Below are 16,443 nucleotides of genomic sequence, written 5' to 3'. Positions count from 1 at the left end.
GTATCAATTTGACCTCAGTTGACTGTGTGTATATCAAAGTCCTCATTTGCAAGTGTGTGTATCAATTTGACCTCAGTTGATTGCACAGGGGCTAAGCCCGTTTTGGGCCCGAACTCTGTGATACCATAAATATAGAAAGGGGTCTAACTCTGACACAGAAAAAAAACAACTAACCACTCGCTTCAAATGCCTATAAAATCTTAAACAGTTGATACTGCTGAGGAAAAATAAGTCGTGTAACGTCTACACGAAGAACATTATTAAAATATGAGGAAGCAAGTAGCGTATAATTGATGTGAAATTTTAATTGACAGGTCCGAAATCTCCCATACTAGTCTGAATTTCGCTGCTGTCATAGGCGAGAAACGACTCTCCATGACCTGGACCGGTAAATGTCCTAGTAAAAATAAACAAGTGAAATCGAGAGAACGATGACGTATATCTTTGTTATTTGAAGAACCAGTGACTTGAAATTTGGCATGCAAGTAGTTAAAACATTAATCTATGCAAGGAAAACGACAAATTACGCATAGCTTACCTAGTTTAAGATTTTATAGGCATTTGAAGCGAGTGGTTAGTTTTTTTTATCTGTGTCAGAGTTAGACCCCTTTTTATATTTATGGTATCACAGAGTTCGGGCCCAAAACGGGCTTAGCCCCTGTAGTTGATTGTGTGTATATGAAAGTCCTCATTCCCAGGTGTGTGTATCAATTTGACCTCAGTTGACTGTGTGTATATCAAAGTCCTCATTTGCAGGTGTGTGTATCAATTTGACCTCAGTTGACTGTGTGTACATGTATATCAAAGTCCTCATTTGCAGGTGTGTGTATCAATTTGACCTCAGTTGACTGTATGTATATTACAGTCTTCATTTGACGGTGTGTATGAATTGGTCTCAGTTGAGTGTAAGTATATATTAAATTGTTTTGCCTCGGACTAGAATGACGTTCTGTCATTAATTAAAATGCGTCACGTGATTGACGTCTAAATTTTTGTAGTAACTGTTGGCGAGTGGCGAAATTCAGCAACTTTCTTATATATAATAATATGAAAAGGTTTTGGTCATCAACAAAACAAAACTCTTATTAAGTATGTTATTCTCTATGAAAAAATGTCAGTAACAAACCTAAAAAGTAATAGTCTTCATTTGATGGTGTGTGTGTATCGATTTGACCTCAATAGACTAAGGTGATCAAATCCTCTTACACGGTGTCATCAATCAAATGTTTGGATGTTTCAAAGTGAATATATACTTATTTGACACTCTCTCTACTAAAGTTGTCTGTTAATGTCATATCTATATCGGATCATTGTTAAAATCCTTCTGATGTCTATGTCAGGAGAATGCCGACAGATATCAGGATGAGCTAAAAACATTTCTGAAGTATATTAACAATATTTCAGGAAATACTCATTAAATGACATTCGACATTTGAAATTTCACAAATGTATATTGTGATTTTAAAAATCGTTCCAATATTCAAAAGGAATGAACATTAAATTTTAGAAAAATATATACATTATGCTTTCGACAAACTAAAACTGGATATGCAACATCAGCGGAAACCTCCAACGTATTTCGCATGCGCTATTCGTATAATTTATGCATGTACAAGACTGGTCGTGGAGATGCAGCGTGAAGGGAATGTCGACATCTACTTGAATTTTCAAGTTTAATGCAACTATTCTGTGTTGCGAAAATCCTTTCATTGTCTATTCGTTGTCCTGACAACTTCATGATTTTTCTCTAAAAGGAAAAAACTGCAGCATTGCTAAAAACCTATGCTTAAGTTTCCGCATATAAATTTCTCAAACTTTTAAATTTCCTCGGGGAGAGACCGGGCAATAAAGTCAATAGTTATTTTCATTTTGCTCTTTATGATGAATATAAGTACGTTCGGTTTAAGATTTTCGTAGTGAGCTCGAAAATGTTATGGGAAAATATTCTCACTTTTATGTAAAAACTGCAAGAATGTTTTGATACACATGAATTAGCTATTGCTATTCTGTAACGGTTTCAGTTGTCAGTATGTATATGGTGTCCTCAGTTGATTGTGTGTGTATCGTTGTCCCAAGTTGGCAGGGTGTATCTGTACCGGAAGTCCTCACTTGAAGGTGCTAGGTCATATTGTGAAATACTTGTCAAATCAAAATTTGAAATAGCACATGTCTTTGGTAATATTAAAATCAATATGTAGCCAAAAAACCATTACAAAATACCAACTAGAAAAGGGGGTTCCCATTTGCCCGTGCTGAGTTAGAGGACCCAACTTGAAGGTGATTACGCGTGTGTGTGTGTGTGTGTGTGTGTGTGTGTGTGTGTGTGTGTGTGACCAGAGTTATATATATAAATATATACACAGACTCAACTTGAGTGTTGTTAAGAACAGACGTCTTTTCATAGTTCTGTCAATTATTTCAATTTGTAGAAGCCAAGTTTTTTTTTTTTTGGTCGCCTTTCTGTATTAAAATTAGTGCTACATTGTAGTTGTAGTTTCTGTTTCAGTAAATTAATAACTTTGACTGAATTTTTCGCATTATGATTAAATATTAGAATTATCCTTTCGTCACTATAGTTGCACTTTATCAGTTTTTTCTCTGATATGTTTTACACTATCAATATTTCTTATCATGTCTGCCGCTTTTTCTGCAATCATTATGGTTGGAGCGTTCGTATTCCCAGAAGGAACATTGCGCATGACGGACGCATCCACAACACGGAGATTTTGAATCCCTTTCACTCTGTAAAAAAAGACAGAATTTAGCCCCAAAATCTGTAAATACAGAATCGTGCTCGAAGATTTTAACTTCAGCTTACAGACAAACCTCAGTTCAGGATCAACCACAGCCGTTGGATCATCTTTGGCTCCCATTCGACAAGTGGAGGTCGGGTGATGGACAGTGAATGTGTAATGTCTTATTCTACAGATCCAGTACTCGTCTGAACCCTTGGATAAACCATCACAATGTGGATGATACGCTTCCAATGGATCCTGTGACGAGGCACCAATTGACTGAAAAGCGTTAGTGTCACCGAGCTCTAAAATAGCTCGTACTCCTACAAAGTACAGTGAAGGCATAGTGGATGTATTCAGATAGTTGTATTTCTTCTTACAAGTAAATCACAAAATCGAAATTGTTATATTACTGATAAAAAGCTGACCACAAAATACCAAACATGATGTACATGTTTTAAAGTCAATGTTGCATCGAACACTCGGCAATAGTATTTCATCACGAACTTGATATGACAGCATACATTTCACAATCACTCTCTATTATATTCATCATTGTAGCATACCAACTACTATTGTCGCCGTTTTACAACCATTTGATATAGGTTTAGTAACCTAGTGTTATCTTTAAATATATATAACATTACATGATAAATACAAATGTAACCTTTTTTATATGCAGGTAGTGTTAGTAATCTGTTGTTATCCTTTGATATATTTTGGTAACCTTATATACTACCTTTTGATATAGTATTGATAACCTACATGTAATGTTACGTTTTGATGTACATGTACTTTTCGTAACTTTGTAAATATCTTAATGTTACCTTTCGATATAGTTTTCGTAAAATGTTACCTTTTGATATGCATTTTGTAGTTTTGGTAACCTAATGTTACCTTTTGATATACATTCTGTAGTTTTAGTACCCTAATGTTACCTTCTGATGTACATTTTGTCGTTTTAGTAACCTAATGTTACCTTTTGATATACATTTTGTAGTTTTAGTAACTTAATGTTACCTTTTGATATACATTCTGTAGTTTTAGTAACCTAATGTTACCTTTTGATATACATTTTGTAGTTTTAGTAACCTAATGTTACCTTTTGATATACATTTTTTACTTTTAGAATCCTAATGTTACCTTATGCTATATTATAGTAACCTACATGTAGCTAGTGTTACCTTTTGATATGCATGTACTAATTATAACCTAATATTGCCTATTCATATATATTCAGTGGCTCAATGTTACCTTTTGATACATATTTAATATTTTGATACATATTTAATATTTTGATGCATATGTAATCTTTTGATACATATTTAATCTTTTGATAAAGATTTAAACTTTTGATACATATTTAATCTTTCGATAAAGATTTAATCTTTTGATAAAGATTTTTGTAACTATACGTTACCCTTTAATACAGCTCTTGTAATTGTGCTAGCATTCAAGAAAAGCTTCATTTAAGTGTGGTAAATCTTAGATACTGAACATTCGTACTAACTCTGTCCAGTTAATTAACCCTTTACCAATCAAATCAGTCAATCAAATCAACTGCGTAACTTCATGAATTGCTGAGAAATGAGCTTCCATCCTTTCGTAGGACTCTGACATTTTAAAACAATAGAAATATCGATATATTCTACCAATACTGAATAGCATAAATGGCTTTTGATTGCCGATTCCTCTGCTAGTGGCACTTACAATGAAATTATAAAGTCTAGAAAGTTGCTTCATTAGATATGAAATGGGGTTGGTTAGCATCATGTTACATTCACTATTTTCAGATTGTCTGAATGTTCATTTTAGCTTTACATATTAGCATACCTTTCAAAAGTGTTTTGACGTCATCAGGGTGGTCTAGGTAGTTTGGATCTATAAGAGGAGGATCAAAAGGATCAGCACTCTGAAGGCCAATTCTTCCCTTACTCTTCGGACGGAGAAGGACCGGTAACAAAACAAATGTTCCTATATTTCTGTCTATATTCCTTTGAATCTCCATTGCCTTACCTTCTTTCATCTGTTATGTAAAAAAAAGTATTAAAATATTGGATGAAAATTATTTATGCATTTCTTTTTTTATCTGAAAAGTAATATGACGATACGTTTAATGACTCAATAGAATATAAACATTTAGCATATATTGACTTTATAAAATTCTAGGATACTTTCTTCCACGAAGATTTAGCACCCTAAAACTGAGGTCTTTCTGATGTGACTTTACCAAACATATGTCATGGTACGATGATGAACCCCAATTGCTACAGCCTTAAGCACCATGTGACTTTTCACATAAAGCTTGTGACGTCACTGTCCTCAGAACCTAAAGCAACAGACTTTCAACTGTGTGTCACGGCGTCACAGGAATAAAAGATAACTATATCGGTAATCATATTTCCATTTTTAAATCTTTTGTATACAATCTAATAGTTCTTAATGTTTTGTCATTATTTATCTATCATCCTATGGCCATATGTACCGGAATTCAAACATTGCTTTAATTCGAGAATTTTATGGCATCACTTTCCTGATGTTTGACGAACAAATGCGCAACGCTCAAAGTCCTACCTAATCAGGATGATATAAACAGTCCCTTTATATACCCCCAATTTTCTCAGCTATATCCCTCAGCTTCCAATGAATCAATCTATCCCCTCCACTCTTACAACAGCTGTATCAAAGGTGACGATAACGAACAGTGATCAATCTCATAACTCCTATAAGCAATGCAAAATAGAGAGTTGGGCAAACACGGACCCCTAGATATACCAGAGGTGGGATCAGGTGTCTAAGAGGAGTAAACATTACTGTTGACTGGTCACACTCGCCGTGAGCCCTATATCTTGATCAGGTAAACGGAGTTATCCGTAGTAAAAAAAAAATCGATGTGTCATGAACGGCCTAACAATTTCTATGAGACGCGTTAGACAGAATTTGACCCAATGATAGGTTGTATCGGCAAACTAGATCATTATAACGACCATAGGATTTGCAAAATGTTAACTTTAAACGGGACTGTTGAAACCCCTGCACTATCAACTTGTTTGTCAGTAGCCTGTCTCGATTTAAAACTGATCATACGCAAAACAGGCTCTTACGTGCGAATAAGTTGAGATATAAACACACCATATGCAGGTGATATTGGAATATTGTTACATGAATATGGGAAGTTGATGGAGAAGCTGAAATCATCCCATATATATCCTCTCCTATCCCCCACGACAACTATATCTATCCACTCCCACCCCCAACCAAAGCTAGTGAAACCCTTTCACAAATGTTCCTCGTCGTCCATTATGTTAATCATCTTTGAAGCTAAAAAGCCAACTGTTGCTTTGTTTAATGCATTTATAATTTATCACTTAGTTACTTTATATGTAGAATTCATGTGGAAGTACAGGATTCAATTTTATTCAGAAGGTTTAACCTTAGGATCCAAGTTAAAAATGAAAAAGAAAGAGTCAATGGATTGTGGTGTTAACATAAAGCTGCAGAAATTAATCTGAAGTTGTTGTGGAAGCTTTTCGTCATCTGTGAGAAACGCAGTTCCTTCCTGATAGCTCTTGGTCCACATACCTAAAATAATATAAATCGTTATTTCTCACAACTTATTTGTACATTGCTACTTTATTTTCATGCATTGCTCTTTTGAAGCGTACTGGAATGATTATGTCCAAGCTTACAGAATTCACACGAATAGACGTAAAGAGTGACAACTGTGCACTTTGTAAGATACACTGCCTGTTACCGTTCAATGACATAAATCGGCATAGGCTTATTACAGACACGAAACGCCTAACTTACATGCAGAGCTCCAGATATGTTTTTTACCACAAAGAGTATTTACCCCCTCATTTTCAAATCAATGAGTATTTTGCTTTCCAGAAAAGTCAAAAAGAGTATTTTGTTAATTTACTGATTATATTTGCTGTTTTGCCACTATTACAGAATTCGATCACTTAATCTAAATATAATCAGATATTATGTGACCGAGTGTCAGACATATTAAAATTTAATACCTCAGTGATAAATTTGAAAATCTCAATGACAATGAAGAGTTTATGATAAAAAGAACTACAAAGGATTTTCACCCGAAAATATACAGGTTTTTATTGTACAGTATTGAATAAATTTCATAAACACCAAACAAACAAACAAAACTATCTGTCATATTGTAAATTAAACTGTTATAACAGAAACTCAAAGCATATTTGACCAAAAAATATTAGTTTCAAAGTCAAAAGATTCTGTGTCTTTCTATAGCATTTTTAGCTCACCTGAACCGAAGGTTCAAGTGAGCTTTTCTGATCACATTTTGTCCGTCGTCCGTCCATCCGTCCGTCCGTCTGTAAACTTTTCACATTTTCGACTTCTTCTCCAGAACCACTGGGCCAATTTCAACCAAACGTAGACAAAAGCATCCTTGGGTGAAGGGCTTTCAAGTTTGTTCAAATGAAACGCCATGTCCCTTTGAAAGGGGAGATAATCACAAAAATGCAAAAATAGGGTGAGGTCATTTAAAAATCTTCTCAAGAACCACTGGGCCAGAAGACCTGAAATTTACCTGAAAGCTTCCTGACATATTGCAGATTCAAGTTTGTTCCAATCATGGCCCCGAGGGTAGGATGAGGCCACAAGGGGGGATCAAATTTTACTTACAAATATATAGGGAAAAACTTTAAAAATCTTCTTCTCATGAACCACTAAGCCAGAAAAGCTGAGATTTACATGAAAGCTTCTTGACATAATGCAGATTCAAGTTTGTTCAAATTATGGGCCCCGGGGGATGGATGGGGCCACAATAGGGGATCAAAATTACATACAAATATATAGGAAAACCTTTAAAAATCTTCTTCTCAAGAATTACTGAGCCAGAAAAGCTGATTTTTACATGAAAACTTTCTGACATAGTGCAGATTCAAGTTTGTTCAAATTATGGCCCCCGGGGGTAGGATGGGACCACAAGGGGGATCAAAGTTTGTTCAAATCATGGGCTCCGGGGGTTGGTTGGGGCCACAATAGGGGATCAACATTTTACATACAAATATATGGGAAAAATCTTTAAAAATCTTCTTCTCAAGAACCATTGGGCCAAAGAAGTTGACATTTACATGAAAGCTTTCTGACGTAGTGTAGATTCTCAAGAACCACTTAGCCAGAAAAGCTGGTTTTTACATGAAAACTTTCTGACATAGTGCAAATTCAAGTTTGTTCAAATCATGGTCCCCGGGGTTAGGATGGGGTCACGAGGGGGGATCAAAGTTTTACATACAAATATATAGGGAAAAGCTTTAAAAATCTTCTTCTCAAGAACCACTAAGCCAGAAAAGCTGAGATTTACATGAAAGCTTCCTGACATAATGCAGGTTCAAGCTTGTTCAAATTATGGGCCCCGGGGGATGGATGGGGCCACAATAGGGGATCAAAATTACATACAAATATATAGGAAAACCTTTAAAAATCTTCTTCTCAAGAATTACTGAGCCAGAAAAGCTGATTTTTACATGAAAACTTTCTGACATAGTGCAGATTCAAGTTTGTTCAAATTATGGCCCCCGGGGGTAGGATGGGGCCACAAGGGGGATCAAAGTTTTACATACAAATATATAGTTAAAATCTTCTCAATAACCACTGAGTCAGAAAAGCTGATATTTACAAGAAAATTTTCTGACATAGTGCAGATTCAAGTTTGTTCAAATCATGGCCCCCGGGAGGTAGGATGGGGCCACAAGTGGGGGGGGGGTCAAAGTTTTACATACAAATGTAGGAAAAATCTTTAAAAATCCTCTTCTCAAGAACCATTGGGCCAAAGAAGTTGACATTTACATGAAAGCTTTCTGACGTAGTGTAGATTCAAGTTTGCAAAAATCGTGGCCTTCAGGGGTAGTTGGGGCCATAACAGGGACTAAGGTTTTACATGCAAATATATATGGAAAGTCTTCAAATATTGGCCAAGGTGACTCAGGTGAGCGATGTGGCCCATGGGCCTCTTGTTTAAAATATAAACGATTTTAATTTTCCCCATATATATTGTTTGCACTTTGTTTTCACAGCTAATTACTGTCGGATTCCCGTCACTTTATACCGTTAACCAAGAATTGGTTTTCATATACAAGTGTAAAACGAGTGCATGTGTGACGGAATTCGGTAAATAAATGCGTGACTCCCATTCTCGCAAATGCTTTTAAATAGTTAGTGAAAGAATGCTGCAGGAGCGGCCTTTCAGTAAAAACTCTAAGATAAAGTTTAACGGAAGAAGTATCGCTTGTCCGATGTCATTTTCTGTGCCATGTTTGTAGCAGCAATAAATCGTCTACGATTGATAATACAAGTTTTTTTCTGTGCTTTCGACCGCACTTTACCTCTTTAAGAAAGAAGAATAACAATTAGGCTTATACATAATACAATTGTTTTGAGAAATCTCTAAGCCATCTTTCAAAATTGTCATCTAAACATTTTTCATAGCGATCATTTCATGTAAAATCAAGCGCTGAGCTAACCTCAATTCTTATGAGTAGATAATTCGTACTTATATCATTCTATCATACGTACGCATCACTTTAGGATTGTAAAGCGTATTTACATCGGTAATGCGTAATTGTACGCCTGATTTTCAACTTTAATGCATATTTGGTAAAAAAAAATAAATAATGAGTATTTACGCTCATACGCACCTTATCTGGAGCTCTGCTTACATGCATGTAACCACTTAATCAAGAAGTACAGTACACGACACGAGTTTTATGCGTGTTCCACGCAACGCGGTGGAACAAATTTGCCCCAAACACGGTGGACCTTTAAAATTGTCGGCACCGTTGGAGTCCCTTTTTTCCGCGCAAGATAGACATTGAAGTTCACGGAGGATGTCACCTGTACCTCCGTCGATGCCACCGTGTACTTCCGTGTGATAAAACTAAGAAATAATTTCCGAAATGATTCACCCAAAAAACCTTTTCGCTAGGCCAGCATGCATGCCCCCACCCCATTAATTATTTAGAAATTTGCTATCAATCATTCAATTCTTGCAATTGTTGTTTAATGATACGTTGGTGTTTTCGGTACATATCCGTATGTAGACTTCCCTGCAGACGTTCACACCTTTTTATGAAACGCCCAAATTCTCGACATCCTGTATATGAACACCTGTGTTATTCCTACCACTCGTCGGTACATTGTTTCACGGCACGTGCAGCACAATTTCACCAAATAAAAGAAGGGTCATGAACAACGACAATCACATGCCAGTAATTTCAATTTGATAAATAGCAGTTCAAAGATGTGTACTATAAGCAGTGGCTTATTTTTAACGTAGGGTTTTCATTGTAATTAGGAATAGATAATGGCGCGTAAAATATCGAAGAAAATATGCATATCGCAAGATTTGAATTTCATCGCTTTCAAACTCGAAAACTACACAAACTGTTTCATTTAAAACACATGTAAAGTAGTTTTAGGTATGAAATGAATTTTGCTGAAAAATTAAAAAGTTTCAAAACAGGCGATGTGTCCTTTAAGGTCAGCTATATACTTGTACATGTTTACATTGGAGATGAATTTCATTATGTACTCACCTGTGATGCAGTGTGAGCAAACAATCAAATTTTTATCACCTAAACAAATAAATATTAAAAATATATTTACTTTTAAACAAACCGTTAGAAAACTCCGTACTTTCATTAAGAAAATAATAAAATAAAATGTGCTCCTCTACCTAGAATGTCCATACTTCACATTAATAATGACACGTTTTTTCTAACTTGATAAATACTTTATTACACGCATGTATTATTTACTAAATGTATATATAACAGCTTTTTGTCTTTATATTTTTGTATACCATTGCATAATGGTGATGAGATCCAATAAATTGAATTGAGTACATGTAGTCTTGAAATATCACAAAGTATAGAGTTGACAACGATTGAAATAAAAATGCAGACGTTTTCTCGTTTATTCAGTGACTCACAAACTTGCGCCTCTTCTGAATGAAAGTTGTAAAACAAACGTACTAGGCTTTTTGGTCAGTTGTAACATAATACGGGGGTAAAATTCATATTATATCCGCTAGCAATGGGTTGTGGGTCAACTGTGCCTTCGTGGACGAAGAATCTTGGCTAGCGAAGATGGAGAAAAATGCCTAGATAGTCCGCTTGCATTAACATGCATTATGAAGGTGAAATCGAAGAATTATCCAGTAAATCCAATGATGTTGCAGTATATATAGCATGTATTTATTTTATTTTTGACTAAGAGGGAGATAGACAGCTAAGCACGTAACATCGTTTTAGAAGGGGGGGGGGGGGGGGGCTCATTCATTAGTCCTAACCCGGACCAGCCGAAAAATTCCACATGTAAAGAAAACAATATGGGAAATAAAAAAAAAAGTATCAGAATGAAAATGGATGGATAATTAATCAGAAAGAAATTGTACTTTCAAGATTTATACTGAACGTATTAAACTGCCCGTACCTGCATACATTCATGAATATTATAATCAATGATTACCAACGCCCTCTCTCTCTCTCTCTCTCTCTCTCTCTCTCTCTCTCTGTTGCTTTCATTATCTAATGCATCTAAAGATTAAATTAAAGATTTTAATTATCAATAGCGTACATGAATAAAAGCAAATAATCGTTAAGTCATTTCTGTTTATATTGATATTAGTCTCTTTTTTTTCATGAACTAGTTGCATTTGACACCGTGGATTTACATCCTTAAATATTGATTAAGGTTTTCGTAATCGGACAATTTAAGCACCATTTTTGTTGTTATTTTATTGCTTGTCAAGAATTTTACACAATTTAACCGGCAACATACCCTGAGGCAGGGTTTGACACTAAGGCACGTCCGACATAATAAACAAGAAACTACCAATCTTGAACCGTGTGGTGGAATAATCTCTATTTTTAGTTCTAATAAATAAGTCGCGGTCGGCAGTGATGTTTTACGACATCTACTCGATGCTAATTTTAAACAGTTTATTTGAATTGACTATAATACAGTGTTTATTAGGATAATAAATTACGTCGTAAACGTTTGTCATTTACATGAAGTATTTAAATATGGAGAAACTATCAGGGGGTTTTTCTGGAAAGTTGGTCAGGGCTAGTGGATATAAAGTCAGGTCTAGTAAAAATCATTTGAAGTAGCCCGACTGGTCTAGTGCTGAAAAAAGTAAATTTCAAACCCTGGCCCCTTCTGATACATTGAAAAATATAAGTAATGTTAGCACGGGGCTCTATAAAGTTCAATCTGCAGTTTGCTCATACTTCGTCATTCAATAACTTATTTAAAAAAAATTTAAAAAAATTGTCGGGTTAGCGGTACTATGATGTATGACTATAACAATGACCTGTGTATAACTTGTACATTCCATGCAAATTCGAAGGGGTTTTTGGTTCAGTAGAACAATGGGGGTCAGCTAATCCGTGTATTTGAAAGCAACAGAAGTGCTTAGCTTCTTGCGGAAAGTGTAAAATATATTGGGTCGGCGCAAGATACCCGTGATCTTAGACTAGATCTGATATCGCACCGACCCAATATATTACACACTTTTCATAAGAAGTCAAAACCCAAACTAGCTAACCGTAATTTAGTTATGCTGTGACAAAGACCCCGGGAATTTGCATGGTATATACTTATTATACAAAAATCATTGCATTATCAAGACACTCCCGATAAACATTTTTTTTTTATGAAAACCTCTTATCAAAGTACATTGAACATAAGTCTCGGTCAAATGTAATTAACTCGGGATTTTAAAAATACATTATTCGATGGTTTGTATTTTTGCTTCTATTAATTATATAATAACTTAATTCCAATTTGTTAATCATTGACAATGCTCTAATTTCTATATTGGATTAAGTTATATTTGTCAAGATGCATATTAACACAATATGATGGAAGTAATTATGTTAAACAGCGCATTTGTCAGAGAGAGAGAGAGAGAGCACATCGGAAATTATTAAATATCCCTATTACATGCTGTACATGTATGCTTTTCATTTACTGAATATACTAATTCGCATTCAAAACAGAATTGCCTGCAATATAGAATTTAAGAATATTTTAATGAAGAAAGAAGACAAAAAGAAAGAAAAATCAAAATCAGGTTTTCTCAGAAACATAATATATAGTGTTTGGTATCGTTGGAATTGGCTCAAAATACTGAAAAACAACACAAGTATCAGGGGGGGGGGGGGATATTGACATTTTTTTCTTTTCTTAAAATTCCACTCTTATCTTGATTATTTGGCCTGCGGCACATTTTCAAATCTCCCGCAAGGCGCCCGTGGCCAGAACAAAGCTCCTAGAAGCTGTGTGTATTCGCAAATAACACACACCGTGGAACACGGAGGACACGGTGTATCTCCGTGGATTTTCTACGGTGGTCTTTCCACGGTGGGGTGTATAAAACTCGTGTCGTGTACTGTAGTGTTGGTACTTATCAAGTAACTTCAGGATTTGCATTGATACACAATGAACATGTAATAATGAAATGCAGGTGAGCCAAAGTACACTGTACTTGATGAAAGAGATCAGAGAACTCTTGCAACATTGAACATTTATTTGAATCAAGAAACATTTTCATGAATACGTAAATTAAGATAAGTCAAGGTTCCTTCCTTTCAGAAAACTCTTGAATATACACAATAAGGTACAGGACAATTTGTTTACTCGCAGGTATTGCATAAGTGAATGTATATATTAATTATGAGTTTATCAACGCAGTTTCATCACCCGAATTTGATTAATACACAAAATATGCAAGGATTATGCATTCAAGGAGTAAAGAAACATATGAAATGCTTATGATATCACGTTATTTTGTTGCTCGCATATGCCATATCTAGGATTTACTTGTACATTTGACATTGTTTTGATTTGTTTTCATTTTAGTTTCTTAATCTTTTAAATTTCCAACACATGTCTCTTTAGATAAAAAAAAAAAAGATCAGGAATGAGAATTTGAGAAAACCGGTTACTACTGAGCACGTGCTACTCCCATTATACAGACCCAGGAATTTTCTTCTTAGTTGGTTTTATTGGTAAACTTTTTTCCTTCAGCTGACGTCAACTCTGGTAAAAGATACATTTACGTGCAATAGACACAAGTGCTCTTGCTGATCTGCCAAAATGAAATATAAATCAAAGCAACACGAAGAAACATTACAAACAACCAATCAGAATTGTCCCAGGTGTTTCATGACATGTTAGAGAACAACCGAGCAGGAGTGATGAAACAACGTTGAAAATGGGGGAAGCCACTTTCCATATCTTTATCGTTTTCTTCACTGACTGCAGGGGTACTTTGGTCTCACTTGGACATTCTGAGTAGCACTAAAAGCACCTTCTACACAGACAACCAAGTATAAAGGTGTTGTCTTCATGTTTTAACTGTTTACTTTTACACGAAAACACCAAGGTATTTTCTTACACAACTCTGTATTTAGATGCAGACTTTTTCCAGAGCTGTCATCATATATCTATGCTAAGTACGGAGAAGCAGTCTGATGGCAGCGATGATACATGTGATAATTTCAAATTCCCTGGTGGTGATTGAATTAAGGGAGAAGCAGTAAAATTAAAGTCAAAGTAGATTGATTGATTGAATATTGTTTAACGTCCCTCTCGAGAATATTTCACTCATATGAAGACGTCACCACTGCCGGTGAAGGGCTGCAAAATTTAGGCCTATGATCGGCGCTTGAGGCCTTTGAGCAGGGAGGGACCTTTATCGTACCACACCTCCTGTAACACGGGACCTCGGTTTTTGCGGTCTCATCCGAAGAACCGCCCCATTTAGTCGCCTCTTACGACAAGCAAGGGGGTACAGAGGACCTATTCTAACCCGGATCCCCACGGTATAAATCAAAGTAGAGGAAAGAAGGGAGGTGTTAAATCAAAAACATAAAACTTTGTAAAGAAATCTTTAACTTGGGACTCACCTGACCCTTTTAAGAAATATTCAATGCTAGAATTTGAGGAATATATTTTGTCGATGGTAGCAGCTCCTGACGTGTTATCATAGAATTCCATATCCGTCATTATATGGTCTTGTAGATTATCTCCCACTGGAAGATCAGCAATCACCGGGATCTGTTTGGGAATCCATAAAACAGACAGTGCCATCAATTTTATCAGTGCAATTCTATACCGAACCGAACTCAATTCGAGATCGACAATATTTCTAGAAGGATCCAAATTACCAATGCACCGATTAAACGATTACGTTAAACAATAGTTTATCAGTGAGGTATTTTGTATATGATTTTTGTTAGCAATTAGAGTAGTGGTGACAGTCCTGATGCTCAAATCAAAAATAAGAATTATTTTTTTTCTATTACGTCACTATTGAGAATTTGAAATGCCTTCAATATATGCCATTTAGCAGCAAACGCGTTTGCCATTATATTGGTGTACATGTACTATTGTGAGATTGTGTAGTTGTACGTACCCCCTTGGATTCTAGATGTTCCTTCGGTCCTATTCCAGACAGCATCAGGATCTGGGGTGAATTGATCGCTCCCGCCGAGACAATCACTTCTTTGTTTGCCACTATCACGTGCTTCCAGTTGTTTTTCACAAACGATACACCGACAGCTTTCCTGTCTATAATCATAATCTGGGAGAAAGGTACGATATTTTGGTTTTCATGTTCTCAGTGTTGTTCCATAAAAACACATTATTTTATGATAAGAGATTGACCCAGTAGCCGTTTTAATTTTTCATACCTTTGTAACATGTGAATCCGTGGAGACGTGAAGGTTCTTGCGTCCCATGGCGGGTCTTAGAAAGGCTTTGGCAGTACTACAGCGTTCTCCATTCCTTATTGTTTCTTGAGCAAAACAGTACCCTGTAAAAATATAGCGGACTATATATTTACAAAAGAACACAGCAATAATAAAAAATGTGATGTGTTACAAAACCAAGAAAGATCAAAGGAAGAGTAAAATCAACATTAGAAGAATATTAGAGCAATTGTGTTTGTGGGGGTGGTGGTGGTGGTGGGGGGGGGGGTGAAGTACAGGGTTTGACACTAAGGCACGTTCGACCGACTGAGTCTACTAAATGATAGGTCTGGTCGGGTGAAATGTAGTTTTACTAGTTCAACTGGTCGTGTTGAAAAATAAACAAATTTAAGAAACTTTACTTTAAACCATAAAATATTTTATCCTTAAAGGGAAAGGCAACCCAAAAGATTTTTACATGATGAATGATAGGATTAATCATATGATAAAGATTTGTCATACAATTCTGTTGATATATGACCTAGATAAGCTTCAGTACTAATTTGAAAACGTCAAATATTGAAATTCCCGCGATCTATAGAGCCTGCCATGATGTGTAACTCTTTTGTATTTAAAACCACAACAATCAATAATTTTGACGTCACACCGTCTGTTCCGGTTTGATGAGATTCTAAGATCATAAACAGGTGCTTGGGTTCAGGACCCCCCCCCCCCCCCTCTCCGAATAAGCTACATGAATTGATTTAATTATTTTTTTTTCTTGAAAAAAAATTCTAATGCATGTCAACAACGTCTTACATACCCATAAAGTCAAAATTACAAGTAATTCAAAATAAGCCCTTTTTAAAAAAAAAAAATACGATCACTGGTTATTATAACAGAACTTATAATAACCAGTGAGGGTATTTTTTTAAAGGGCTTATTTTGAATTATGACAGACGGAAAGC

General features: G+C 35.6%; 1 protein-coding gene across 2 annotated transcripts in view; it reads right to left on the bottom strand.

Moving 5' to 3' along the window:
* Positions 1 to 1,934: 1,934 nt before the first annotated feature.
* Positions 1,935 to 16,443, bottom strand: part of LOC125674805 (alcohol dehydrogenase [acceptor]-like) — a 47,716-nt gene continuing 33,207 nt past the window's right edge. For both annotated transcript variants that reach the window (XM_048912106.2, XM_048912107.2), the window contains exons 6-12: positions 15,479 to 15,600; positions 15,202 to 15,369; positions 14,693 to 14,843; positions 6,169 to 6,317; positions 4,569 to 4,761; positions 2,827 to 3,058; positions 1,935 to 2,742 (exon numbers count right to left, since the gene is read on the bottom strand). In XM_048912106.2, the coding sequence (XP_048768063.2) occupies positions 2,571 to 2,742; positions 2,827 to 3,058; positions 4,569 to 4,761; positions 6,169 to 6,317; positions 14,693 to 14,843; positions 15,202 to 15,369; positions 15,479 to 15,600 (1,187 nt within the window). In that variant the 3' untranslated portion in view covers positions 1,935 to 2,570. The remainder of the gene's footprint in view (positions 2,743 to 2,826; positions 3,059 to 4,568; positions 4,762 to 6,168; positions 6,318 to 14,692; positions 14,844 to 15,201; positions 15,370 to 15,478; positions 15,601 to 16,443) is intronic.

This window comes from Ostrea edulis, chromosome 3 (genome assembly GCF_947568905.1).
Source record: "Ostrea edulis chromosome 3, xbOstEdul1.1, whole genome shotgun sequence".
Lineage (NCBI taxonomy): Eukaryota > Metazoa > Mollusca > Bivalvia > Ostreida > Ostreidae > Ostrea > Ostrea edulis.
Note: the sequence above shows the minus strand (reverse complement) of the source record. Positions and strands in the feature narration are given on the sequence as shown.